Genomic DNA, 27,485 nt, shown 5'->3' with positions numbered 1-27,485 from the left:
TGTGCAACATCTGTCATTAGTTTGCATGTCTTAACGATTTCTTTAATCGATCTGCAGTTTATTTGATCTCTGGATACTGCTCATCACGGAGAAATATATAAGTATCCATTGTTAGAAGCAGCATATAAAAATGATTGGAATTGAATTGCAGTAAGCAGCGACGGCTGCTCAATGCCTGACATTTAAGCCGGAAAAATCAGACATAGAAAATACAGACTGAATTAATATGATGCTGAATAAAAGCAAGAGACAGGTTAAAGTTTATTTTATATTGATGATTATATGAATGAAACAATGGCAAGTAATGGCAGCTTCCACTTCGTTATTCAGAAGATTATAAAATAGCACTCGATAAGATGAGATAAGATAGAGCTTTATTAATCCCGAAGGAAATCCTGGATCTTCTTGATCCAGGACATGTTATTATATTATATCCTGTAATGAATCATGCTGTAGGTGTGCAGTTTACATCATGAGCTTGCATGTTTTAACGATTTCTTTAATCGAAGTGCTGTGTAATGAGCAGCTCATTTTATCTCCAGACACTGCTCCTTAGGGATTTGGGACCATGTTAAAAGCAGCGTATAAATAAAATCGAGTCGAATTGAATTGCAGCAATTAGGGATGCTGATATAAGGCTGTGCAATGCCCGTTTTCCTCCTGGCGCAAAGCATGATGTTTTCTTGTTCTCTTTTGCTAGTTTCCTTTCACCGCACTAAAACACGCAAAGCCCCGAGCTGCCTGTCACCTGCCATAACTCTCATTAGCACCAGCTAGCATAAAAGCTGCTGCTGTGGCACAGGGGGCGCGTGCTCCACACTACGCCATGCTCTCTCTCTCGCTCTCTCTCGCCTTCAGATTGCCTTTGGGCTTGTGAAACTTCCTGAGATGGCAGGCCCATTAAATGCAGTATAATTGGAAAATAACGTTCATCTCCTGGCTAGAAAAGAAGCTCATTTTCCTTCTGAGCCCAACACAAAAGAAAAAGCCTGTTCAGGAGGTTATCTGTATTGATCCAGCCTTTCATTTTTTGTTCCCTGACATTCAGAACAACAATGAGCTGCTCTCTCAACTCTTTCGCCCACATCATTGCGGTTGTAATTATGTGCAAAGGTTTTCACCAATCCGAAGTTCAAGATGGCCGACAACACTCGTGGACATCTTAAATCTGGCAGCGTCACATTCCACGCGTTTGATTGCCATCAGCTTATATTTCCAGTTACGAAAAACCATTAGCGTTCCATTTGAGATGGTATAACCCTTTTAAAATTCATCCACTAGATGGTTGAGTGCATAATGCATAGCGTATATGTATATAATACATATTTGGAACACAGCTAGGGATTTTCTTTAATAGTGTTTACACAACCTGCATTTAGCCTGAAAAGAACAGGGATAGGAAATACAGTGTGAGTAATATGATGTAACACGTAAGCAAGAGACACAGTTTACAGCGATTTAAGAGATAAAAAAAATAAGGCTAATATGCACACCGCGAGTTAATTAGTGAACTGGCAACAAGCTAGCTGCTTAAATTAGTGGTAGCGCTGATGTTGGTGATTATCTTATCTGAACAGTGATTAGTATAGTCATTTTTTTCTACATTTAACCAAGCACTGTCTCTCTATACACATGTGGACAAAATTGTTGGTACCGTTCCGTTGAAGAAAGAAAAACCCACTATGGTCAGTGAAATAACTTGAAACTGACAAAAGTAATAATAAATAGATAATAAATCAATAAATAATTTATTGGGAATTGACTAATGAAAAACAGACATTGCTTTTGAATCGTGGTTCAACAGAAGAATAAAAAAAAAAAAAAAAAAAAAACTAAGGAGACTGGCCTGGACAAAAATGATGGGACCTACTTTAGAATAGTCCAGTGTTTTGTTCTTAGCCATTCTTGGGTGTTTTTTGGGTCATTATCCTGTGACCTCCATGACCTGCGACTAAGACCAAGGTTTCGGACACTGGGCAGCATATCTCGATCCAGAATGCCTTGATAGTCTTGAGATTTCATTGTACCCTGTACAGATTAAAGACACCATGCGTCAGATGCAGCAAAGCATCCCCAGAACATAACCGAGCCTCCTCCAAGTTCTTTTCTTTGTATGCTTCATTCTGTGTCTGTCAACATAGAGCTGATGTGACTTGGCCAAAAGCTCCAGTTTTGTCTCATCTGTCCAAAGCACATTCTCCCAGTTTTGTTGCGTGTCTTTTGGACAGATGAGACAAAACATTAGACTATACTGAAGTGGCCTTCTATGAGCCCTGATCTAAATCCTGTTGAACATTGGTGGAAAGAGCTGAAACATACAGTCTGGAGAAGGCACCCAACAAACCTGTGGATGGGTGCAGAAGTCTCATTGAGAGTTACAGAAATGGCTGATTGCCTCAAAAGGTTGTGCAAACAAAACATTACGTTAAGAGTACCATCATTTTTGTCCAGGCCAGTTTCATTACTTTGTTGTATTAAAGTCTTCGGGTTGAACCACAATTCAAAAACAATGTCCGATTTTCATTAGTCAATTCTAAAGTACATTTTTATTGTGGATTTTTCTTTCTTTAATGGAAAGGTACCAACATTTTTGTCCACGTGTGTATTAACTGATTGAAAGCCAATAAACTAGTTGAACAGAGGTGTATTTGATACTGTTCAGTGTGTGCAGCCATGTTGATTCGACATCATTCCGTAAATGAGGAAGGAACTGATTGTTGAGAAGTCGAACCTGAGTTTGTTGAAGTTAACAAGCTGAAGTTGCAGGTTGAGGGGGTGTTCTGAGGTTTTTCTTCCCTGGTTGTAGGTGAGAAATTGCAAGCAGCAGCATTTTCTACAGGTTTAGTGCTCGGTGTGCTGATTGATCAAACACAAGGTTCACAGAACAAGCAGCCCTCTCACTTGCCATAAAAAAAAAATATCACCATTGAATTTCTGGTTAATTAGTAATGTGTGTTTTACGCCAGAGGCCGTGTTGAAATAAGCAAAATAGAACAGTTCTGCAATGTTTTAATTTGCAGCGAGTCAACCGAATGTGGCAGTTTGGTGTATGCTTCTAGCTGGCATAGACGTGAAGCACAAAAATTATGCTTCAGGCACCAGGGCTACGTTCTGCACTACACGCTGTGCACAGCAGCTGCTTTAAACCCCTGCATTAATATTAACATCACATTCACGCAATAGAGTAAAGCAATTAACAGTAACACAAGCCAATCTCACCCTGCTCCATGCTTGCATCAGGGTCAACATTATTGTAATTGGGTTGAAACACTACACAGGAAAAAGGTCACCGGATCTCTGGATAGCACGAGGTATTCAGATTTCTGCTGAATTTGAATCTCTTTACCTCCATCTGATCCCATATACAATCCCAGAGCGCTGCTTTGAGCATGCTCCGAGTGAAGACTTGTACCTTATTTACCTCATCTAATTCAGCTCATTCCCAAGAATCAGTAACGTGTAAGAGGAAGAAAAACACAAATCCCTGCAGGACTGTGGACTGTGACACTCCTGTCCTGAGCAAACACTCTCAGTTTATTAGACCATGAAGTTTAAAGTCACAGGGAAGTTCAATCGTTGATTTTTTTATTTTCCTTGTAAGGTTAATGCGGGACCTGTTGGCACTTAAAGTACGGCGTATGAATAATTGGTGACTTTCCAATGTCTACATTTCCTCCGCCAGACTTTTTCACCTTTCAGTGTACACTGAATGGTTCTTAATGTGACTTTCTTTAAAAACTGAATACGACTGATCAACATATGTTTACTCGGCAGTGTATTCAGCTCTTGTAATCTATTCATTTCAGTTCATATTATTACTTTGGTTTTGGATTTGATTACGCACACATGTGCCTCTTCTGCAGATCTGCTTTACTGATGCTGCAGGCTAGAACTCTTAATAGTATTTTAGAACACGATCTCTCAGACTCTGAACAGAGAGTTGTATTATTTTTTATGGGAGAGTGCTGCTGTCATCACTGCTGTAGAATTCTGCACCTTTCTTTCCATTTTGTTTTTGTGTATTTTTCTTTCCTTTCATTTGCTAATTGTTGATTCTAACAGTGTTGTATTATACTCCGTTTTCTTGTGAGGACACTGTGGTTGCCTCTTATGACCAATTAGTCTCTCTGTGCTGTTTAGCCTTGGGGCTTTTTCCCTCCATTCTCCTTTACTAAACTTCACCAGCTCTGTGAGGCTTAAAGGATGCCGTGCATGAACAGTTCTTCTCAGATCCTGTTACAGAATCTCAATAGGATTCAGTTCACAGCTTTGGCTTAGCTATTTCAGGTCAGAGAACTTGTATTTGTAAGTCATTCTTTACTGCTTGAACTTGTTTAGGGGACTGCAGACATCGTCACAAAGCAACCTGTTAGATGTAGATTTAGATCCTTAATGAGCAAGCTGTAGCAGTGTGAGAGGGATGTTCAGTATGAGTGTATTGTGTATGAGATTCCTGGACTGAGGACAGGACAATCTTTATGAAGACAGCGGCAGCTTTGAATTACAAATCTCCAGAATCCAGGAAAGCTTATGCACTGAAGCAAGGCCGAGGCTTGGCCATACAGTGTGTTCATATTATTGTAGAAACACACATGCTTGCAGCTTGGGTTTTGAACTAATCACCTTCTTCTAAAATATATTTTTTGAAAATTTCTCAGATTTATTACCACTATATAACGTCAATGTTTATGACATGCTAATGGTGGGAGGTTTGAAGCTTAAGGCTCTGGGTTAATGATCAGAAGGTCAGGGGGTTCAATCCCCACAACTGCCAAGCTGTCACAGCTGGGTCCTTGATCAAGGCTCTTAACTCCAGCGGCGCTGCATCATAGCTGACCCCGTGCCCTGACCCCAGCTTCCTAACAATCTGAAATATGTGTAGAAAACGATCTCACTGTGCTGTAATGTATATGTGACCAAAGCTGCTTCTTCTTGTGCGCTCCAAATATGCAGCTTTGTTCTTTTCATGGCTAATAATGTGATATTTCTATTCCAGACTTGTATTATTGCGGATCAGAGACATGCTAATCTTTCAGTGTTATGTTTATACCATCTCTGATTATCACCACTGTTCAAGGCCAAGTAATATACTTTTACACAGTTTTTCAGTCTCTCATGTTTAATGACCATACTGCCCCGTGAGCCCAGTGTCTGCCGTCCTTGTGCATGCAATTAAAAACTCTGTATAAATGGCGTAATATCTTAAAGATAAAACTAACATAAAGCACATCATAAAAATGTCCATGAGTCTTCTGATAGATTGCTGAATACTAAGGAGGACACTTTTCTGTATCTGTATTGAGAAGCATCAAGAAACATGTACTGCAATTCATACTCTGTCTGAAATGATGATGTGGAATTATTTATGATGACAGTAGATTAAGGTAACATCAGAGAGAGAGAGAGAGAGAGAGACTTTCCATTTGCTGTTTAGTAGAAATGTTTCGTTTCTATCTCTTCTCTCCTAAGGATTAAATATTGCTGCTACTTGTTTAGCGTTTATTTATGACTTTTTCTAGCCACTAGACTTCAGTCTCAAGTGTCATGGTGCATGTCTGGTATTTGAAAGAAATGTCTCACTTCCTGTGACTGAGGCTAGAATGCACACAGATATTTACAGCAGCATCTCCTAAATTTGTCACTTGTCACACGTGTCATCTCCTCTCCTTTTGAAGGTGGTGTAAGTAAGCATCACTTCTCCATCAATGTGTCTGCGTGGGTGCATACGTTAGCACCGGTGCAGAAATAGAAATGCATGCGTGTTGGTTCGTCTACTACGCACAACCAGTAGTAGCAGGAGACTAATAAAAATGTGTGGCAGGTGTACTGCTGTGTCTCTTTCAGCTCTCCACAGGCTTCATGTTAAGTAGTCAGGAAGCAGACAATAGTTTGCCAGTATAATTGGCACAGCACCCATCACTCTGTGCCCGATCTCGCTCCTGGCTCGCTTTAATCCCATCCCTCGTATTAAATTACTGTTGACACACTGACAGGAGTCTCAGACAGGGCTGAGAAGAGCTCCAGGAGACATTCGATTCTCGTCATCGATCCGACGCCTTACGTTTGGGGGGGGGGCATGAGCTGGCTGAAGGTTGTTTTTCTATTTCTTTTTTTTTTTTTTTTTTTTGTGAGTCTGTGCCATCCCCCCAGCTCCATGGTGGATAAGCCGGAACCCGTCACTGTGCCAGGCAGAGTAAACAGACGAGGAGAGATCTGTACTAGGCAAGATTCTCATTTGTTTACAATTATATTTCTACTTAAAGTACAGCAACATATCCAGATTCACCAGATTCCATCTTCTGCTTCATAAGAATGTGAAATCCAGAGGAGTCTTAGAGACGTTTACATACGCCTTGCAGAATCTGCAAAATGTTCATAGTTAGTAAAAAAAAAAGAGGGATCATAAGAATTGCTTTGTGTGTGTGTTTTTTTTTTAATGTAGTTCTGCCTTGAGTAAGCTATTTCACATAACAAATATTTACATTTAGTCCACAAGACACAATAATAACCGAATTACAGTAATGAACCAGTTCAAATGTTTACACATGATTAATTCTTAATATTGTGGAATATTGTTACCTGGAGGAACTGCATAAAACCTACAGCTCGCATATTGTTTGCTTTTCCAGAGTTTTCTGCATATTGGACCTCTTCCCAATAAATGATTAATAAGTGACTATTTGATTTTAGGACCCATCTTTTCACACTGAGGACAACTGAGCGACTTTTACACGACTGTTACTGAAGGTGCAGACATTCATGGTTGGTAGGTAGGTAGGTAGGTAGGTAGGTAGATCGATCGATTGATAGATAGATAGATAGATAGATAGATAGATAGATAGATAGATAGATAGATAGATAGATAGATAGATAGATAGATAGATAGATAGATAGATAGATAGATAGATAGATAGATAGACTAGGGTAATCTATGAATATATCGTACTGGGAAGATGTAGCAGAATATACAGGGTGAAGGAGGTGAAGTGTTAGTAAGACATGAGTGTCCTAGCGGTGTACTGTAGTGTTTTTTTCATGGCTATGGGGAAAAAACTGGCCCTGAACCTGCTGGTTCTGGTGCGGATGGTCCTGTATCTCCTCCCTGATGGAAGGAGGATGAACAGTTTGTGACTAGGGTGGGAGGAGTCCTTGATGAATTTGTGTGCTCTGCACAGCTACTGAGGTGAAGAGGCTCAATGGCAGGTATCTGTGTGTTGATGATGCGTTGGGTGGTTTTCACAACCCTTTGCATTGATTTCTTTTCACACACTGTGGAGCTGCCATGCCACGCTGTGATGGAGCTCATCAAGATGCTCTCAATAATGCAGCGGTAAAAATTGGTCAAGGTCTTGGGGGATAGGTGAAGTTCTCAGGACGTAAACACACCGTTGCCTTCCGAACCAGAGTTGAGGTGTTCTGATGCCAAGTCAGATCCTCAGAGATGTGGACGGCCAGGAACTTAAAGCTGGAGACACGCTCTACTTCAGACACGTTGATGTAGATAGAGGAGTGTCTACTGCTGGTAGATTTCCAGAAGTCCACAATGAGCTCTTTGGTCTTTGTGGCATTGAGGAACATTTCAGTTTTATATGTCTCTTCTAAAGAGCAGTACTAAAGACAAAAGTAAGATATTAAACAAAATAAATCAGATCTGAGAATCCGGTTAAAATGCAGTATATAATTGGCCCAGTATTTTTATCCCTTTGTTAATTCTAGCAGGCTTACATGACGCAAGCTGAAGCCTTTGTCAGCGCACTCTTATCTAACAGCAAACCCTTTGTTATGTTTTTTTTTTTAACTTGAAAATGAGCGAGTAAGGAAATGTCACACAGACAGCCGGCTAGAAGTTGTGTAAGACTTGAAGGCTGTCTAGACTATGCTAATGTTTCTTTTCTAGCGCAATGGAGATAAAAAGCACCGTATGAGGTTTAAATCTAGACAGTTTGGATCATTTCACATCATGTCCCTGCATTTTATTTTAAGTCTCCTGTTAAGGCAGGCTTGAGTTTAGCCCTGATGTCCCTCACGTTGGGGATTTGTAACAGCTCGACCATCTCGTGTAAGTAAGCAACACGTCCACGAGCTGTTGCTGCAAGGGCTCTTATTTTCAAGCATGTTTCATATTTTCGCCAATGAATCTTGTAGTGTGAGCAGCCCACGACAAGTAGCGAGAACAGTGATGAGCGACAGAGAATGAGGGTCACAAAGGAAGTTCTTAAGAGGCAGAAGGAAAAACACAATCCACTTTATGCATCTGTTTGAGTGGCAGGATGGAGGGCAAAATGTAAGCACAGTAAAATTGCTTCTGTAAGAAATGATTTGGCATGTCATTCCCAAAGGGTTGTTAGGAGGAGTAAAAAAAATGAACAAACACATGATTCCTGTTAGCAAACAGTATAAAAATTGCTGTTTTATTGCCGTACTCTTTGCAGAACAGACAACTCTTACTGCATCTCCCCAACCATAAATCCCAGCTTTCCTCCACACTTTTATTCTGTTTTTTTTCTCTTATTTTTTATTTAGAGTAGAAATAACAGCCATGCTTCTTATTGTAAAATGTGTTTAAATTTTGTTTCTCATGTACACAACAACACACTGTGTTATAAAATATTAAATAAATAAATATAAATTCATTTAAAACAACAAGCAAAGGGAAACATATAGAAAACAGATTCTGGTGTTGTTTTTTAGGGGTGGGTCTTGGCCCCTTAATTCCAGTGAAAGGAACTCTTAATGCTTCAGCGTACCAAGACATTTTGGACAATTTCATGTTCCCAACTTTGTGAGAGTGCTGACCTCGAACCTTTGGGATGAATTAGAGCAGAGCCAGGCCAAAACTGGGACGTCTTCCTTTACATGAACGTGAATGTAATATGGAGTTGGTCCGCTTCAGCTCTTCTGGTAAGACTTTCCACAAGGTTTAGGAGTGTGTTTATGGGAATTTTTGACCATTCCTCAAGAAGCGTATTTGTGAGGTTGGATGATGGATGCTGGATGAGAAGGTCTGGCTCGCAGTCTTCACTCTAATTCATCTCAAAGGTGTTGAGGTCAGGACTCAGGTTCCTACACACCAAACACACCAAGCTCATCCATTTTCTTTATGGACCTTGCTTTGTGCACTGGTGTGCAGTCATGTTGGAACAGCAAGGGGTCATCCCTAAACTCTCCCCACAAGGTTAGGAGCATGAAATTGTCCAAAATGTCTTGGTATGCTGAAGCATTAAGAGTTCCTTTCACTGGAACTACGGGGTCAAGCCCATCCCCTGAAAAACAACACCAGAATTCAGTGATTTGTAGGGGTGTCCCAAAACTTTTGGCAATATAGTCTATATGTATATATGAATAGGTATTGCTGGCAGAACAATATGGTTATTGTGAATAAAGTGCAGATGTGTGCATCTGTATGCAATTAGTGCAATTTATGCAATATGTTCAGTGCACAGAATCTGGCTGAAGTGTTCAGTATTGTACACAAAAGTCCAAGCTCTAGCTCTAGTTTTATGTGTTGTCCTGGCTGTGAGCCCGAATGGCCTGCGGGAAGAAGCTCCTTCTCATTCTCTCTGTGTTGGCTCTCATGGAGCGGCAGCGCTTCCCCGACTGCAACAGAGAGAAAATTTCATTGTTTGGATGGCTGAGATCCTCTCATGTTTTGTTTTCGCGAGAAGCCGGGAAGCGGTGATTCATTTAGAATCTCTGCAGGTGAACGATCGTGTACAAAAGGTCGCAAGTTACAGAAGTCGTGCAGCGTGAGCAGTGCAGTGAGTTTGAAAGTGGCGTAGTGTAGCATCCTCTCGGCATCATTTATGCACCGTGTATTGTCTCAGAGTACTGTTACAACAGCAGCAGAGGAAGCAGCTGAGTCCTGCTCTCATCCCGCCGCTCAGATCCCAGCCTCTGCCAGGCCATCTGAGGTGCTGATAGCGATGCTCACACATACTTCCTTTCATCCTCACATATTGATGAAAAGGAAAGCATTGGAGCAGGATATGAAACGGAGCCTTTATGAACCTGTGGGTTTGGGGATGTTTGAGATTAGAGGGTCCCTCAATGACTGTCATCGAGTTCTTCCAGTATAATGGCACTGGCTTAAAGTAGAGTACAGGGAATGCACACACACACACATACACACACACAAGGAAACAGAACAGAAGCCCATTTTCTGTCACCATTATTTTGTGCTGTCTTACTGAAAGTGATGAAAGAGCTTTACAGACATGCTGACAGAATGAAAGAGAGAGAGAGAGAAAGAGGGAGAGAGGAAGAGAGAGAGAGTTTGATGTAAAGAAAGAAAGCGAGTGCAGAGAGAAAGCCTTACCTGGAGGTAGGATTACTGTGAACGGCTTTAGACTTTGCATTTCTGTATTGTCACCGTGTTTGTGTCGCAGTGCTTTTCTGAGTTTTAAGCGCTTATCGTAGCTTGTGTGTGAACGTGTTTGCATCGGTAGACATATGGGCTGCAGATGCTTTCGCAGCTATTCTTCTCTCCTGTCATTTGTTCTTGTAGTGTAGCTGGATGGAGTTTGTTAGAGAAACAAACTCAAGCCATAGAATTCAGTCAGTTATTTAAACTGCTCGCTCATATGATAATATAGGACGGGTCTCTACGATAGACATGCTAATTTCAGCTTTAGAGAAACCACCACGCTGCTCTCACATCAGACTGAAAGACCTCTTGGCTGGTTTATGCTCTTTTTCCAGCAGGCTTCGAAAATCCCTGATAACAGAGAAGTGTTGGAACGTAGCGCACGTCATCACCGTAATGTTCGACCAGGTGAAGAGTGGAGATAGAAGGACAAGAGACCTGCAGTGTTTGTGTGGCTTGGTTAGAGGTTTGGAATAGTTTGTTATAGCCTGGAAGCACAAAGTGGTAATAACTTTTTTGTGAGCCTGAAGTGTGAAATATTATCATATCTTCTGCAAGAAAAAATGCTTCAAGACGGTTCTATATCATCTCCCTCACTAAAGGTCACAGTGAAAGCTTCAACCTCCTCATCAGTGTGGAAGCATGCCTCCATCTTGATTAAACCTATCCTTACAGAACAGGTAGATCCCCAAGATCCCCCTGTATTGTTCTGAAACCCCGTGAACTTTCCCGGCACTTTCTAGAAGCGCTTCTGATGAAACCTTTAAAGGCTTAACATGAAACCGCTGCTGTCTTTTCTATTCTTTTTTTTTATACAGGGAGAACAGGCATAGCTTCACCGAGGCACACTTTTTTTTCCCCCAATTCCCCAATTACTCACCTTTTCCTTTATAATCTGTTTTTTGTAAGCATGCATATTTGTGGGCGCTGCAACCAGAGTGTCACGAGGCGACTCACAGGGCTGTGGGCTATGAACAAAAACGGACGATTACTGCAATAATTATGAAAGACTACACATAAAAGAGCGTGCTTTTCCTTTTAGTCCCTCATGACAGTCTCCACTTTTATTGCACATGACATGAGAACGTCTTGCATCAGCTCCTGGGGGGCACGAGAGGACGCCGGTGCAGAGTTCAGGACTAGGAGGCAGGGTAGACGGCGTCTTGATGAAGAACCGCTCCTTGTTCTGTCTCTTAAAATTTCATAACGTTATTCAGCAGCTGAGTTTCTGCAATATATAGCTATTATAAAGTTATAACTAGCTTCTCTTGCATGTGCTGTGCTCATAGGATGATTGCTTCAAGCCTTGCAATAATCCACAATAATAAAATGTTTTTTGTGTAATTCTTTTCAACCAAGTATGAAGAGAGCATTTTTTTTTTCATAAAACCCACTGAAATATAATTGCTGTGTTACACACTCCTGTTAAATTTCATTTTGTGGAAATTGTGGAAGGAGGTAGTGCACGACTCTTATTTTACACCGCTTTCACATGAGAACTTCATACTGTTTCTGACATTCTAATATTTTCATCATCGCGGGGAAAAAAGCAATTTATGAATGTTATAAAATATGTATATATATATATATGTGTGTACAGGGGTTGGACAATGAAACTGAAACACTGGCCAATTTAGTGTTGGAGGTTTCATGGCTAAATTTGATCAGCCTGGTGGCCAATCTTCATTGATTGCACATTCCACCAGTAAGAGCAGAGTGTGAAGGTTTAATTAGCAGAGTAATAGCACAGTTTTGTTTAAAATATTGCAATGCACACAACATTATGGGTGACATATCAGAGTTCAAAAGAGGACAAATTGTTGGTGCAGGTCTCGCTGGCGCATCCGTGACTAAGACAGCAAGTCTTTGTGATGTATCAAGAGCCACGGTATCCAGGGTAATGTCAGCATACCACCAAGAAGGACGAACCACATCCAACAGGAGTAACTGTGGACACAAGAGGAAGCTGTCTGAAGGGGATGTCCCGGTGCTAACCCGGATTGTATCCAAAAAACATAAAACCACAGCTGCCCAACTCACTGCAGAATTAAATGTGCACCTCAACTCTCCTGTTTCCACCAAAACTGTCCGTCGGGAGCTCCACAGGGTCAATGTACATGGCCGGGTTGCTATAGCCAAACCTTTGGTCACTCGTGCCAGTGACAAACATCGGTTTCAATGGTGCCAGCAGCGAAAATCTTGGGCTGTGGACAATGTGAAACATGTATTGTTCTCTGATGAGTCCACCTTCACCGTCTTTCCCACATCCGGGAGAGTTACGGTGTGGAGAAGCCCCAAAGAAGCATACCACCCAGACTGTTGCATGCCCAGAGTGAAGCATGGGGGTGGATCAGTGATGGTTTGGGCTGCAATATCATGGCATTCCCTAGGCCCAATACTTGTGCTAGATGGCGCGTCACTGCCAAGGTCTACCAAACCATTCTGGAGGACGATGTGCACCCAATGGTTCAAACATTGTATCCTGAAGGCGGTGCCTTGTATCAGGATGATAATGCACCAATACACACAGCAAGACTGGTGACAGAGTGGTTTGATGAACATGAAAGTGAAGTTAAACATCTCCCATGGCCTGCACAGTCACCAGATCTAAATATTATTGAGCCACTTTGGGGTGTTTTGGAAGAGCGAGTCAGGAAACTCCACCAGCATCACGTAGTGACCTGGCCACTATTCTGCAAGAAGAATGGCTCAAAATCCCTCTATATATATATATATATATACATACACACACACACAGGGGTTGGACAATGAAACTGAAACGCCTGGTTTTAGACCACAATAATTCATTAGTATGGTGTAGGGCCTCCTTTATATATATACACTATATTGCCAAAAGTATTCGCTCACCCATCCAAATAATCAGAATCAGGTGTTCCAATCACTTCCATGGCCACAGGTGTATAAAATCCAGCACCTAGGCATTTCAGACTGTTTTTACAAACATTTGTGAAAGAATGGGTCGCTCTCAGGAGCTCAGTGAATTCCAGCGTGGAACTGTGATAGGAAGCCACCTGTGCAACAAATCCAGTCGTGAAATTTCCTCGCTCCTAAATATTCCACAGTCAACTGTCAGCTGTATTATAAGAACGTGGAAGTGTTTGGGAACGACAGCAACTCGGCCACGAAGTGGTAGGCCACGTAAACTGACGGAGCGGGGTCAGCGGATGCTGAGGCACATAGTGCGAAGAGGTCGCCAACTTTCTGCAGAGTCAATCGCTACAGACCTCCAAACTTCATGTGACCTTCAGATTAGCTCAAGAACAGTGTGCAGAGAGCTTCATGGAATGGGTTTCCATGGCCGAGCAGCTGCATCCAAGCCATACATCACCAAGTGCAGTGCAAAGCGTCGGATGCAGTGGTGTAAAGCACGCCGCCACTGGACTCTAGAGCAGTGGAGACGCGTTCTCTGGAGTGACGAATCGCGCTTCTCCATCTGGCAATCTGATGGACGAGTCTGGGTTTGGCGGTTGCCAGGAGAACGGTACTTGTCTGACTGCATTGTGCCAAGTGTAAAGTTTGGTGGAGGGGGGATTATGGTGTGGGGTTGTTTTTCAGGAGCTGGGCTTGGCCCCTTAGTTCCAGTGAAAGGAACTCTGAATGCTTCAGCATACCAAGACATTTTGGACAATTCCATGCTCCCAACTTTGTGGGAACAGTTTGGAGCTGGCCCCTTCCTCTTCCAACATGACTGTGCACCAGTGCACAAAGCAAGGTCCATAAAGACATGGATGACAGAGTCTGGTGTGGATGAACTTGACTGGCCTGCACAGAGTCCTGACCTCAACCCGATAGAACACCTTTGGGATGAATTAGAGCGGAGAGTGAGAGCCAGGCCTTCTCGTCCAACATCAGTGTGTGACCTCACAAATGCGCTTCTGGAAGAATGGTCAAAAATTCCCATAAACACACTCCTAAACCTTGTGGACAGCCTTCCCAGAAGAGTTGAAGCTGTTATAGCTGCAAAGGGTGGACCGACGTCATATTGAACCCTATGGATTAGGAATGGGATGTCACTTAAGTTCATATGCGAGTCAAGGCAGTTGAGCGAATACTTTTGGCAATATAGTGTATATATATATGCCAATGCTTTAAATCTAGCAGGACAAATACATGGTCTGTAATTATACCCTTTTCCCTACATCATAGAGGATATACACCGATCAGGCATAACATTATGACCACCTGCCTAATATCGTGTTCGTCCCCCTTTTGCTGCCAAAACAGTCCTGACCCATTGAGACATAGACTCCACTAGATTCCTGAAGGTGAACCAGCATTAACTTCTTCAGCAATTTGAGCAACAGTAGCTCATCTGTTGGATTGGATCACACGGGCCAGTCTTCGCTCCCCATGTACAGTGAGCTTTGTCCGCCCATGACCCTGTCACCGGTTCACCACTGTTCCTTCCTTGGACCACTTTTGATAGATACTGACCACTGCAGACCAGGAACACCCCACAAGAGCTGCAGTCTTGGAGATGCTCTGATCCAGTGGTCTAGCCATCACAATTTGGCCCTCGTCAAACTCGCTCAAATCCTTACGCTTGCCCATTTTTCCTGCTTCTAACATCAACTTTGAGGACAAAATGTTCACTTGCTGCCTAATATATCCCACCCACTAACAGGTGCCATGATGAGGAGTTCATCAGTGTTATTCACTTCACCTCTCAGTGCTCATAATGTTATGGCTGATCAGTGTATGTATATATTACATATTTTATTTTATAAAAGGTATTAACTGAGTTTTAAACAAAGCTTTAAAATGTTTTCCTTTAATCGTCTCCATTGTGCAGCATCAGTGGTCCAAAAGCGTGTCCTGTTCATACTGCAGTATTTTTGATCAGTATCTGTCCTTCCCACATGCCTGAAAAGAGTCATGTGAACAGAAAAATTCCCAGTATCTGTCCTGTTCCTTCATTAATTAACATTAGTCTTCATTCTCCAGCAGGCTGTGACCCACATTAGTGTCAGTTCATCAGGCTACGCGCTGGACTCTCGCTCTGTCCCCAGCTGAATGAGTGTCAATATTGTGGTGCTAGATAGCTAATTTTAGTGTGCTACCTTGTTAGCCCATATCTGATCTTTTTCCCCGAGGCAGTCAGGCTCTATAACACCCTGCTGCCCCTCAACACCCAATTGATTAACTGAACTGGACCGAGAAAAGCACCTGATCACACACACACACACACACACACACTCACCTAGTATTCAGAAGATGGCCATCTGGAGTGTGCTGATACTCTCGTATTTTGCACAGGTTCAGCTTTTGCATGATCAAATGCTTCTATTTATACAATTTTTATATGGTGCAGAGGTACACAGGGTAGCATTGGGAGTTTCTGTCTGTGAGCAGTTCTGCATGTTCTCCACGTGTCCATGTTGGTTCCTCCAGGCTCTTCAGTTTCCTCCCACCTTCTCAAAGCACGAAGTAGATGAATTGGTTATGCTAAAGTGTGAAGGTGTGTGTGCAAGTGGCTCACATCCCATTCATTGTGTACTCCTGACTCAGACTGGCTCCAGATCCACCTCGCTGACCAGGATAAAGTGTTTGCTGAAGTTGAATGAAAAATTTTCACTGTTATGCCAAGCTCTGAACTGAATATTACCTACTAGTGCATTTATGTGTTTCACCATTCTGTAGAAACAGGCTTTTGCTCCACTATATTCATTTATTCTGTATGAAATGACATTAAAGTGAACTGAAGTCAGAGCACCTTTTGTAATATTTTGCTGGAAGTGCTTCAAATGAGGTTTTTTTTTTTTACTGTCAGTGTTTATGCATACTAGCGGTAATGTGATGTCTTGTTTTCAGAGAGCCAGCTTCTCCCTGGGAATAACTTCACCACTGAATGCAACATCCCGGGAAACTTCATGTGTGGCGATGGCTTGTGTATCCCTGGAAGCTGGCAGTGTGACGGTTTCCCCGACTGCTTCGACAAGAGCGACGAGAAGGGTTGCCGTAAGTCACCTGAATCTTTTTAATTACGAGCCGAAAACACATGCAAAAGCTTAGCCGGGACACATTCCATGCCAGCGGAGCACCGTGTGAATATGGCAGAATAAAGCACTCGTTATGACTGTTATGCACCAGTAATAACAGCTAGACACACTGCCTCAGGCAAAATGTTTGCTTTGATCCTTCTTTCCTTCCCTGTCTTATTCTCTCAAGCTTTTGTTTCTCTTTTCCTATCTTTTTTTTTTTTTTTTGCAGATGGAAAGGGGGAATGTAGGTACGGCATCATTTTGTATTTTTTTTGCATGGCAGGATCTAGCTCCATGTTGGAAAGCCCCATTGTGTTCTGTATTCTCAACACTGTCAGGGGTTTCCCCTGCCCTTACCGGCATATCTGCTCAGTGTGCTTTCTTCAAGAACTGTTTTATTTTTAATTAAGCAGCATGCAGGCTGTGTGATGTTGGAAAGCAGTAAAGTAGCTCTGAGCCAAACCGCTAAACCCCTGCTGGCCCCTAAAACTCGTTTACTGAGACTGGACGACGCCTCTAGAGAGTCTGGTGTGCTGCTGTCGCCTCCCTCTTACTCAATCTGCCTCTATTCTCTCTCTCTCTCTCTCTCTCTCTCTCTCTCTCTCTCTCTCTCCCTCTCTCTCTCTCGTTCTTTGTTGCTGTGTAGAAGCCTGAGCGGTCTGAGCATCTTGCCTATGTGCTATCTCACTGTATAATGTGGCAGACTGTCCTGTCACTTTAACGTTCTGACAAAACGTGGAACACAAGGTGCTATAGGTTCCATTAGCACAAGGTCTTCAGAGTGGAGGTGTTACACTTTCACAGTATGATAACCTAATCTAAAAAAAAAAAACAACAAAAAGAAAGCTTAGTCCCTCATGTGGTACAGCAGTGAAAATTCAATGAAATATTAGTATGAATTTTGTGTGAAATTTTCTCTTTTTATATGCACAGAATATGCACACATATCGATCAGTATATATATATCAAATCTTTGAATTGTTTTTCATATGTTGTTTTTAAGCCCTGATTAAATGAACTGGGATTTGAGACTGTATAATTTCTGAAACAGGAAGTTACTACCCTGGTAATAACCTAGCCAGGTCACTAAATCTAGTGAACAGTGAAGAAGTTAATGAGACTTTTTGCCTACTTTTACTGATGTCAGTGCCCTAAAATTTATATATAGATAGAATCACTAGACCTTGTCTGAGGATGTGATATGTTCCACCATTGCATAGCCCCAAGTTGGGAAAAAAACTCTAAAATTGCCTGTCAAAACTCCAAACATTTTTACCTCAACCAAGCGATGCCTGGGAAAATATAATAAATAGTGTACAGGAAGACCATGTTTACTGAACCTTGAACACCAATTATGTTTACTGTAAACAGGTTAACAAGCTTCTACTGCAGAGCTAGAGCTGCCTCTGGGGACAGGACATATGGTCCTACAGAATATTTATTCCTTAAACTTTTTTTCCTGGAAATGCTGAACTATGAAATTAAATCGTTTTTGTTTGTTTTTTTCCCCTTCGGATAAACCATGACAAAAATCACAGATATCGGATGTGTGTTCAAAGTGTATATATGGTTAAAACCCTAAAACTCACCTGTGCACTACATACACCGAGCAGGCATAACATTATGACCAGTGAGAGGTGAAGTGAATAACACTGATGATCTCCTCATCATGGCACCTGTTAGTGGGTGGGATATATTAGGCAGAAAGTCAACATTTTGTCCTCAAAGTTGATGTGTTAGAAGCAGGAAAAATTGACAAGTGTAAGGATTTAGGCGAGTTTGAGGACCAAGGACCAAATTGTGATGGCTAGACGACTGGATCAGAGCTGCAGCTCTTGTGGGGTGTTCCTGGTCTGCAGTGGTCAGTATCTATCAAAAGTGGTCCAAGGAAGGAACAGTGGTGAACCGGCGACAGGGTCATGGGCAGCCAAGGTTCACTGATGCACATGGGGAGAGAAGGCTGACCCGTGTGATCCGATCCAACAGACGAGCTACTGTTGCTCAACTTGCTGATGAAGTTAATGCTGGTTCTGATAGAAGGGTGTCAGAATACACAGTGCATGATGGGTCAGGGCTGTTTTGGCAGCAAAAGGTGGACCAACACAATATTAGACAGGTGGTCATAATGTTATGCCTGATCAGTGTACATCTTACATACATTTGAACATTAGGTCACAAAGCTATAAAATATTAGTAGATTTTATATATTCTATGATTCTTAAAACTTACCTAAAACCTCAGTGTTGCTTTTCTGACAAGTCCTTTTTTAAATGTTTATATTTAATTGCTCTAAATTGCTGATAGAGAAGAGCGCTTCCTGGAGTGCCTTTTATACTAAAGAAATCTCTTTTTCCACAGAACACAATGCTATCTGTTCCAACGTTCGCCAATTCACACAGGATGAATATTACCTGGCCAATTATTTCTACTGGTCATGTTATAAGAAGCACTTTAACATTTTTTATTGTGTGCTGAGAATAAAAAGACAGACCTGCATGTTAATTACACCATAATGTTCATTGGTCAGTGGTAACATCACTTCTTCTGAGCGAATAACCGTTTTTTACCCGTTTTTTCCACGTAGAAATTAGAAATCATGTCTCGTCCGACCCCCTGGCTAGCTAAAGACCAGCTTAAGCACATCTTTATCAGATACTCAGTATTCTGAAGAAATGGTTCTCTAAACCTTTTCCCTGATCACCCTGAGACTTGTTTCCAGAGATAAGGGAAGCTTTTGCTGGCCCTGATTATGTCGAGGTCCTTTACTGAGAGACTCAATGTTGGCACCGGATGTTTTTGTATTCCGCTCTCACCCACGATTCCAGCTAAGCCGTAAAAGTTTATCTGTTTACTCCTGGGCGTTTTCTTCAGCACGTTTATTTGAGCATCAAGCCTCAGAGTAAAAGTGTGAAGAATGCTGTGAACAACCCAAAAGTCCTCCCTACTCGTCGCTTTCTTCCATCCACAGAGACTGGCGTCCTGAACGAATGCTCCTCCAAACCCTCTTCAGAATGATCTTCAACAGTAGAGGCTAGCCTTAAGGGAGTGCTGACACAGGGCAGAGACAGGGAAAAAGCCAGAGGTGAGATCACTAAGTTTTTGCTTTGTGTCTCTTCACCCCAGTCATTTGCCCTGTGGGGGATCTGCTGCTTTGTAAAGCTTCAGCTTTCCAGCGCACAGCCAGCGGTGGGCAGATTTTTTAACAAGGCTTTTCATTTGTAAATGCTTCAGACATGGAAGCAAACCACAATAGGCACTCAATCACAAAAGCAGCGGCCTATTCTCCCCGAGAGCAGAGAAAATAAGCACTCTAAGAGAGAAAGGGCAGAAGCAAGTAAAGCAAAAACGAGTCTCAAATGGAAATCAGGCTCCACCTGTATGTTTATCCACTCTCTGATTAACAAGTAGACACACATTTCCTCTGATACGAACGCGTTTCATGTTTTGCCCTGCCATCAGAGCAGATGCATCTGTAGCTCTTTCTATAATGGATCCATTGATCTTAGTTTTGACGGGCAGCCGAAATTCTCTCAGGGCTTGTTAATAACCGCGGCTTCCTGATGTCAGGTCACCGACTCGACTCTTTGTCTCCTCATAAGAAGGCTGTGCAGTTAATGGCAGTGACAGATGAAAAAGCCTCTCGCACAAATTGGGATATTTATGCAAAGTTAAGAGGAAAGGTCAAAGGCAGTTCAGTCCCCCGGGCCTCATTAATGCGAAATTGTTTTTGGAAATTACTCCACCAAAGGGAATGTATAAGATCACAGCTACAGTTAGATGTTAAATAAATCAGGATGACTGTGCGTATTGTGGCTCCTCTGCTTTTAACAATGGGTTTTTCCTGCCTTTTTTCATCTGTGAGTTTTTTGTACAGAGAGTGTAGTCCCTTGGATCACTGTGCATGCATGGCTTTTAAGGGTTTAAAGATTTTATGGGTTTGGTGGAAGCAGACATTTAGCAAAGGTTTAGCTGTAGCATTTACTATTTTTGGCCCCTGGCTTCTATCCTGAATTAAACTTGGAGTGATTTAAACATTTATTAGGGAAAGTCTGCATCAGAGAGAGTGAATAGTCCCTGCTTTTGAAAAATGTTTCCCTGGAATTTCTGCACTGGGACACACAGTTCTTCCAGCTAGTTTACTATGTTTAGGGAAAATAGGTTATGGATCGAATGGCTATTTTTAGCACGTGCTCCTCACTGCAGAACAATACGTCCATGGAGTGGGCTGAAAGCTGATCTAAACTGCTCAGAGTTAATCCAAAAGTCCAGGAGGTGGAGACAAGTCAGTGTGCCTCAGGCGGGATAAGTGTGTTGTATAGAGATGTGTACATTAGGGGATAGGGGTTAGAGCTGGATCAGGTTCTGCTCCACCTCCTGGACTTTTGGTTCTTCTGCAAGGACTTTCTTATTTTTACTGAAAGATTTCTGGAGAAAAATAGATCCACCGTCTCATGCAAAACCCTGGTACAATTGTTGAAATTGACTGTTACAACAGATCTGCATGATACTCATTACTTTTTGTTATTTTTTTATGGATCATGATTGTGTGCGGTCATGGCAGCTTATATTAAATGCCTTTCGCATCTTCACACCGAGGCTGGAGATTTTCTAACCCGGTCATTTCTATGCGTGTGCACACCCTGGAGCAGCACCAGTAATTTAGCAGTGATCTCTGCTCATGTGGTGTGTATCTGTTCACCTCCTTGTTCTATACATGGACTAGCGAGACAGAAAGTTCACCCGAGAGCATCTCATAAGCCTGACCTGCACTCCGTGTTCAGCAGCCTGACTTCCTGAGAGGAAAGAAGAATGGAAATGACTGGCTCAGCCTAGCAAACTAAGCTTACTTTTTGTTTGTGGGTTTTCCTCCCGCACACTATATAGCATCGCTATAAGCCTTGTGCAGTAAATACTATAGTGGGAATTAAATACCACATAGTAAAGCTACTGCTTTAGAAAGATCCAGCAGTTCGTAACCTTCACCACGTAACAGATTTCGGATCCGTGTGAACCTGCAGCTCGTACCGATCCCTCACTGAGCATTGCACTTCCTCCACTCTGTCTCTGTCACATTTTTTGAACAGGTTGTGTTTTAATTATGGTTTCTAATGACCAACTACTGCAAAGGTCACTTTTAATTAGATCTTGCTTCTGAATTCTTTATGCCGCATATTAATGGCAGTGTTTCAGCATCGCTACGCTTTCATTCCACGCAGCATTTATTTAACAGTGTGTGTGAGGTCTTGCGTCGGACTGGGTGAGGATTAAGACGTACTCACAGGAATGCTGACACCGGTAACACCAGGATAATAAGGGGTCATCGGGTCAGAATGTCTTGCGGAGGATGGAGGAAGATTTTGTTAAGTCTCTGGGAGAGAAAAGACTCAGGCGCTTTATCTAATGCTGCCACGGATTACCTTCGGTTTTCCCCGCAGCTCAAATCCGGACAAACAACATAAAGCCCACACACCCTTAAAAAAAAAAAAAAAAAAAACCTCACCACTTTCCTTACATCCAATCAGTTCCGCTTACGGCTTTCATCAATCTCTTCAAGAACACACTTTATTGAGATTGATGTCTCAGGCCTAAAATATACAGATGAATTGTGAAGCGTGACTTCATCGTACATTCATCATTTATAAATTCCACAAGACTTATTTCCATCAGCAGCACACAGTGACGAGAGTCATCAAAGCCGCGCTTAATATTAATATTAAACCTAAAACCTGCACAGATCACCAGTTAGTTTATGAGGCTTTAGGATTTCATTAGCATGTAGGAGTCTAGATAGAGGCTTGTAAAATGATCACCCCATAAATTTGTCATATCTATTGGAATTCATCTTGAGAAGTGCATCTGTGTGTGTGTGTATGTGTGTGTGTGTGTGTGTGTGTGTGTGTCCAGTAGCTCTTACATTTCCTTGTTAAAGCTACAGAGCGTTAAGTGGCAGTGGAGTCAAGAATATATTCTGTCTGTTTATTACTTAAAGTCTTTAAGTCTTTTAATGGAGCCAGGGCTCTGTTCTCTAGACACCACAACATGGAGTGTTGGAGCTGGAGCAGGGTGGAGTTTGCTGGGATTCATATAAATTGGTGCATTTTTGCAGTACCTTGAATGTAATTTTTCCCTTGTCACTTGTAAAAAGTATAAAAGAGTATAAAAGAATTTCAATTTTACATTTAATGCAAGCAATTTCATAACCTTGGTGTATATCACAGCAACAAATGCAATATACTTCACTGTGGATGACAGCAGTGGCACAAACCGAATTATTTTATTATTATAATTGTTAAAGTATTTTTAATATTTAAAGATAGTGGAAAAACTTTCATTAATCTTATATTGGATATGAAAATACTTTGAAATTGTCTAGCTCTACCTGCTCTGGGCTTGAGACCCAGTGTCCTTTTGTCAGAAACCTGCATTCTACAGAAATTGGTCAAGTTTTCCATTAAAGGTCCATTTTTATCATTTGTTATTCCTTTTTCTTCCCGTGTTTGGCATCCACTACCTATTGTAAAAGGGGGTTCCACTCGAAACGCTTCCTAGAGTTAACCGTTTTGCTAAAACAGCAGGTAAAATCAGATTTATTTTTCCCTTCAGACGTGACAGATTAATTATAGAGACGTTATTAGTTACCATCGAAGTGAACTCCTCGCTCTGGCTGTCTTTCCACGTGAATCCTGCAGGTCCTACATTATATGAAAACAAATTAAACACCATAAAAGCACACAGTAATTAAGTTACTTCTTTCATTAAACTTTGCAGCCGTTGCATGGGAGAGAGCTCGTTTATGTGGATAAGTAGAAATGATCGGAAAACGGTTTTTCTGATAACATTACTGACCCACAAAACTATTTTTTTTAACATTAAATGCTGCGTGTTGTATTCATAAGCTCGACTCTCTCTTCTTTTCGGAGATATGTGCTCGCTGCTGAGGATGATGCACTTCATTGTTATTCAGTCTTTGTTCACTCAGATACATAGTGAGATCTAAAATCCTGCTTTATTGTCCGTTCCAACTTATTTCTTTTTCAATATATAGATTTTCTTTCATGTTATTGGGATATTCTCCAGCTACACTGACAGTAAGTAGTGCATCCCACGAGTTGAGTCAAATCCAGTTGAGATCATGTAAGATGCGGAAGCTGAATGCCTCGTCTCCTGTTTTATAGGATAGAAGAAGACCCGTATACGTGATCATCCGCATTAGCGTACTCGGGTGTTAAATTACGGCGCTCCTACGCAGAGGTTGGCCGGGGCTGGCGTTAGAATGTAACGAGAGTAAATGTCACTGGATATTGTGACAGGGTAGTATTGTGTAGAGACAATGAACCCGTTACATCACACAAGCTTACTAGGTTGATTAATTAGTGTGGAAAGATGACAGCTGCTCTTTTCAGAATCTGTAACACGCAGGTATGGATGAAAATGTTCAGCACAGAGCATGTGACTCCCGCTAGCACAACACACACGTGCTGTGTACACTCAAATAATCGATTTTATGTGAGACAGAACATACGGGGCTCAAGTGGCTCTGGGTCGTTGACCGGAAAATCAGGATTCAAGCCCCAGTATTACTGAGCTGCCACTGTTGGGCCCCCAACCCACCCTGCTCCATGGGTGCTGACCCTGCACTCTGACCCCAACCCTCAAGGATGGGATATGCGAAGAAAGAATTTCACTGTGCAGTAATGTATACGTGACAAACTCTTATTGCTGAAACATTCGGCAATCACCTAGTTACATTTTGTCATAATAGCCTTATCCTTGTATCCCTTCGTACTTAATTAGCTGACTAGTATAGTGGACTAGCTAATGGATTTTTTTTGTGGCTCAGCAGTGATGACAGATATTACATCAATTCTAAAATTGTCTCAGTGGGATTTTATCTGTTCAGGGAAATAGATTTTTTACTGTTATATAGATATGGGCTGCATTATACAGATAAGATAAATAACTAACAATAAACAGAAATGGTGCACTAAGGCTTCTTGCCGTGTAAATAAAGCCTTTCAGAAATGCTTTTAATTGTTCAGCAGCTCCACAAGTCTTCAGGATTGTTGTTGTTGTTTTTTTTCCCATTATCAGCCATGTGCACTTGTTTATTACACAGCGGCATAGTAATGAGCGTTCTATTGCAACAGGGATTTTTCAGATCTCTATGGGCCATTAACTTTCACCGCCAAGAGGGTTTTACTGCAAGGATAAACAAGGCAAAGGAATCACTGTTAATTCCTCAGACAACATAGCTCAAGCATGTTTTAATTGTTTAATTCCTCACTATAATAATATTTACATCAATATTTCAATATGCTGCCCCCCCCAGGATCGTTTGCATCCTGTATGTACCGTGCGCATTTACTTATTTGTGAAAGAAGAAGATGATTATAATTTAGAAATGTAGCTGCAAGCAGTGTCGGTGCATCGTGGATATCCTGACATCATGCTGACAAACTCGTCTTTCAATCTGAAGAAGTATGAAAAATGTTTGTACACAAGCCAGTTGGTGCTGCTATGACAATGACTCACTAATTTCTTGAATTTCCCCTGCGGGGGATTAATAAACGTGTATCTCATCTCATCTCCTCTCAGTGGTGTGTGTTTGGAAAAAAGCACAAAAACTGTCAAATTTACACTACATTCCGTGATGTACAGTGGAATTATGCCACCCTTTGAGGATCATCTGTTATCGCCTCACCACAGCAGCAGCACCTCTGCAATTTGACCTTCATCGTAGATATTATCACATCATGCTGTTAGGCAGAGATAATAGATGTGCAATATTTTTTAACAGGACCAATGTGTCTCCAAAATTTGTTGCCTATAGTTGAAACCAGACGTCTACAATCAAGCTCTCGGGCTACGACCTGCACTTCGAATGTACACTTTACATCTGAGAGTTTGTTGACATCTGACCATCACACCCATATGAAGACCTTCCCCAGAACTGTTGCTACAGAAGGAAGCCCACAGTTACAGAGGAACCTCGGCATATTTATTTAATTCGTTCTGCATAAGGTGAAAATTTGTATTGTGAAACGAAAATAATGTAAATACAGATAATCTGTTCCAGCCACTCAATAATATTACCAATACGAAGCGTATGGTGTCTTACAAAGAACTGACCCAAGCCAAGCATTCCATGCCTCACAGGAAGTCGTGCCACCTAGCTTGGGCTAAAAATAGAATAAAGCACCCACGCTAGTCAACAAAAAAAAAACCCCGCAAAAAATCATGTAGCTTTTGAACGCATACCGAAGGCAACGTTGGTATTGTGGGTTGATTCTTTCGAAAAACAGCTTCCACTGACTGAAAACAAGTTTTGACCGATTCCAGGACGTATCCGCAACTTAGCCGGGGTTTGGTTCGGTTTGTTTGTCTACAGAAAATGCTTCTTATTATTTCAATTCTTCAGGCGACAATTCGTAAGAGAGAGCATTCGTATGCCAGGGTTCCACAGTATCTGGGATGTCATTCCGTTACAATTTAATTCACTGGACCATGAGGCCCAAATGTGTTCCAGCATGACAGTGCTCCTGAATGTAAAGCGAGCTCCTTGAAGACATTACCAAGATTGGAGTGGAAGAACTCAAGTGGCCTCTGTGTATGATAGAATTGGACCAGTGCAACACACATTACCATATCAGTGTTGTGTTAAGAACAATCAATCACACTGAAGATGGTGGTCACTTCTCACTAATGGAGGGAGTAGGGGGACTGGTGAATGGGCTACAGGCACTAACTGTAAATCTTAACACTCTTCATACAAGCAGTCAGCTTTTACAGGGGGTCTCTTCTCTCTCTCTCTCTCTCTCTCTCTCTCTCTCTCTCTCTCGCCCACCCTACCTTTCCCTTTCTCCCTCCTTCTCTCCCTCTCTCTCTCTTTGTCCTTTTGATCTGAGGTTAAAGTCAGGTGACTGGGTCAGTCAGTCTATTACAAAAGGATTGTCTGCTTAGGATTGTGTTTATTTGAGGGGTATTTTTATAAGTGTTTTGGCATAGTTTTTGGGTGTTTTGTGTGTGTGTGTGTGTGTGTGAGAGAGAGAGAGAGAGACAGACAGAGAGAGACAGCAAGAGAGAAGCAGGTGTCTACATAGCACGCTTAATGGATGGCTGATCAATGAGCTGGTATAATTAATACTAAAGAGCAGAGATGGAATATCGACCAGGTTGTGTCTCTCCTTCTTCCTGTTTCCCTACAGCTTACAGACCACCCTCCTTCTCCCCCCTGCAGCCCAGGCACAGCAAAGTGGGTCTGAATTGTATAAAAAAAAAAAAAAAAAAATTAAAAATGTCCACTCATTGTGTCAAGAGCTCACTTGAAACAAACCTATTAAGAGACATGAACAGCGCTGTTGAATATTTCATCTTTCTCTTTCAAAGCTCTTGCTGCTTAATTCTGCTGAGGATATCCATTTGCACAGATCCACTAAAGCCGGCTACTTAAACAAACCTGTTCTGCAGGGGGCTGTGTGATTGATACTGTTCGAACCCTCTCTATAGAAAAATGAGATCTGTGTTGCTCGTGATTTACAATGCCGCCAAAGAATCCGAATGTTTTAAAACAGCGAGCAAGACCAAGTTGTAGCACAGATTTGTGGTGGAATGTTATTGCAATACTGATCAAGGCCAAGGTCAAAGGAGCAGGGATTACTTCGACCTCTCACGCCGCCCCCCTGTCTGTGTTCCTAATGCCCTCACGGCTTTCACACAGACTCCATTACCTATCGATTTCTCTCCCTATAGGAGTGCATCCCCAAGCTCAAAGAAACCTTTCATCTCCTCCACTATACATACCTACCATCATTCTTTCTCCACTTCCATCCCCCACTGCCTCTCTCTCTCTCTCTCTCTCTCTCTCTCTCTCTCTCATTCCTGCTGAATGAGCTGAATGCCCCATTCCCCACACAGGACTTCTGTATTTCTATTCAGTTTTATTTATGCCATGCTTTTAAGAATGGACAAAGCAGCTTTACAGAAATATGGCTATAGATTTATATCCCCAAAGAGAAAAAAGCAGCAGCAGTGAGGAAAACTCCCCGAGACAACATGAAGAAGACGCCTGGAGAGAAATAAGACTGAGAAGTGAACCATCATCTACTGACCGTACCATACCA

General features: G+C 41.9%; 1 protein-coding gene across 2 annotated transcripts in view; it reads left to right on the top strand.

Moving 5' to 3' along the window:
* ldlrad3 (low density lipoprotein receptor class A domain containing 3) overlaps positions 1-27,485 on the top strand; it is a 96,155-nt gene that overhangs the window by 26,893 nt on the left and 41,777 nt on the right. For both annotated transcript variants that reach the window (XM_058407877.1, XM_058407876.1), the window contains exon 2: positions 16,196-16,342. In XM_058407877.1, the coding sequence (XP_058263860.1) occupies positions 16,196-16,342 (147 nt within the window). The remainder of the gene's footprint in view (positions 1-16,195; positions 16,343-27,485) is intronic.

This window comes from Hemibagrus wyckioides, linkage group LG14 (genome assembly GCF_019097595.1).
Source record: "Hemibagrus wyckioides isolate EC202008001 linkage group LG14, SWU_Hwy_1.0, whole genome shotgun sequence".
Lineage (NCBI taxonomy): Eukaryota > Metazoa > Chordata > Actinopteri > Siluriformes > Bagridae > Hemibagrus > Hemibagrus wyckioides.
The sequence above is the reverse complement of the archived record's forward strand: the minus strand, read 5'-3'. Positions and strand labels throughout refer to the sequence as shown.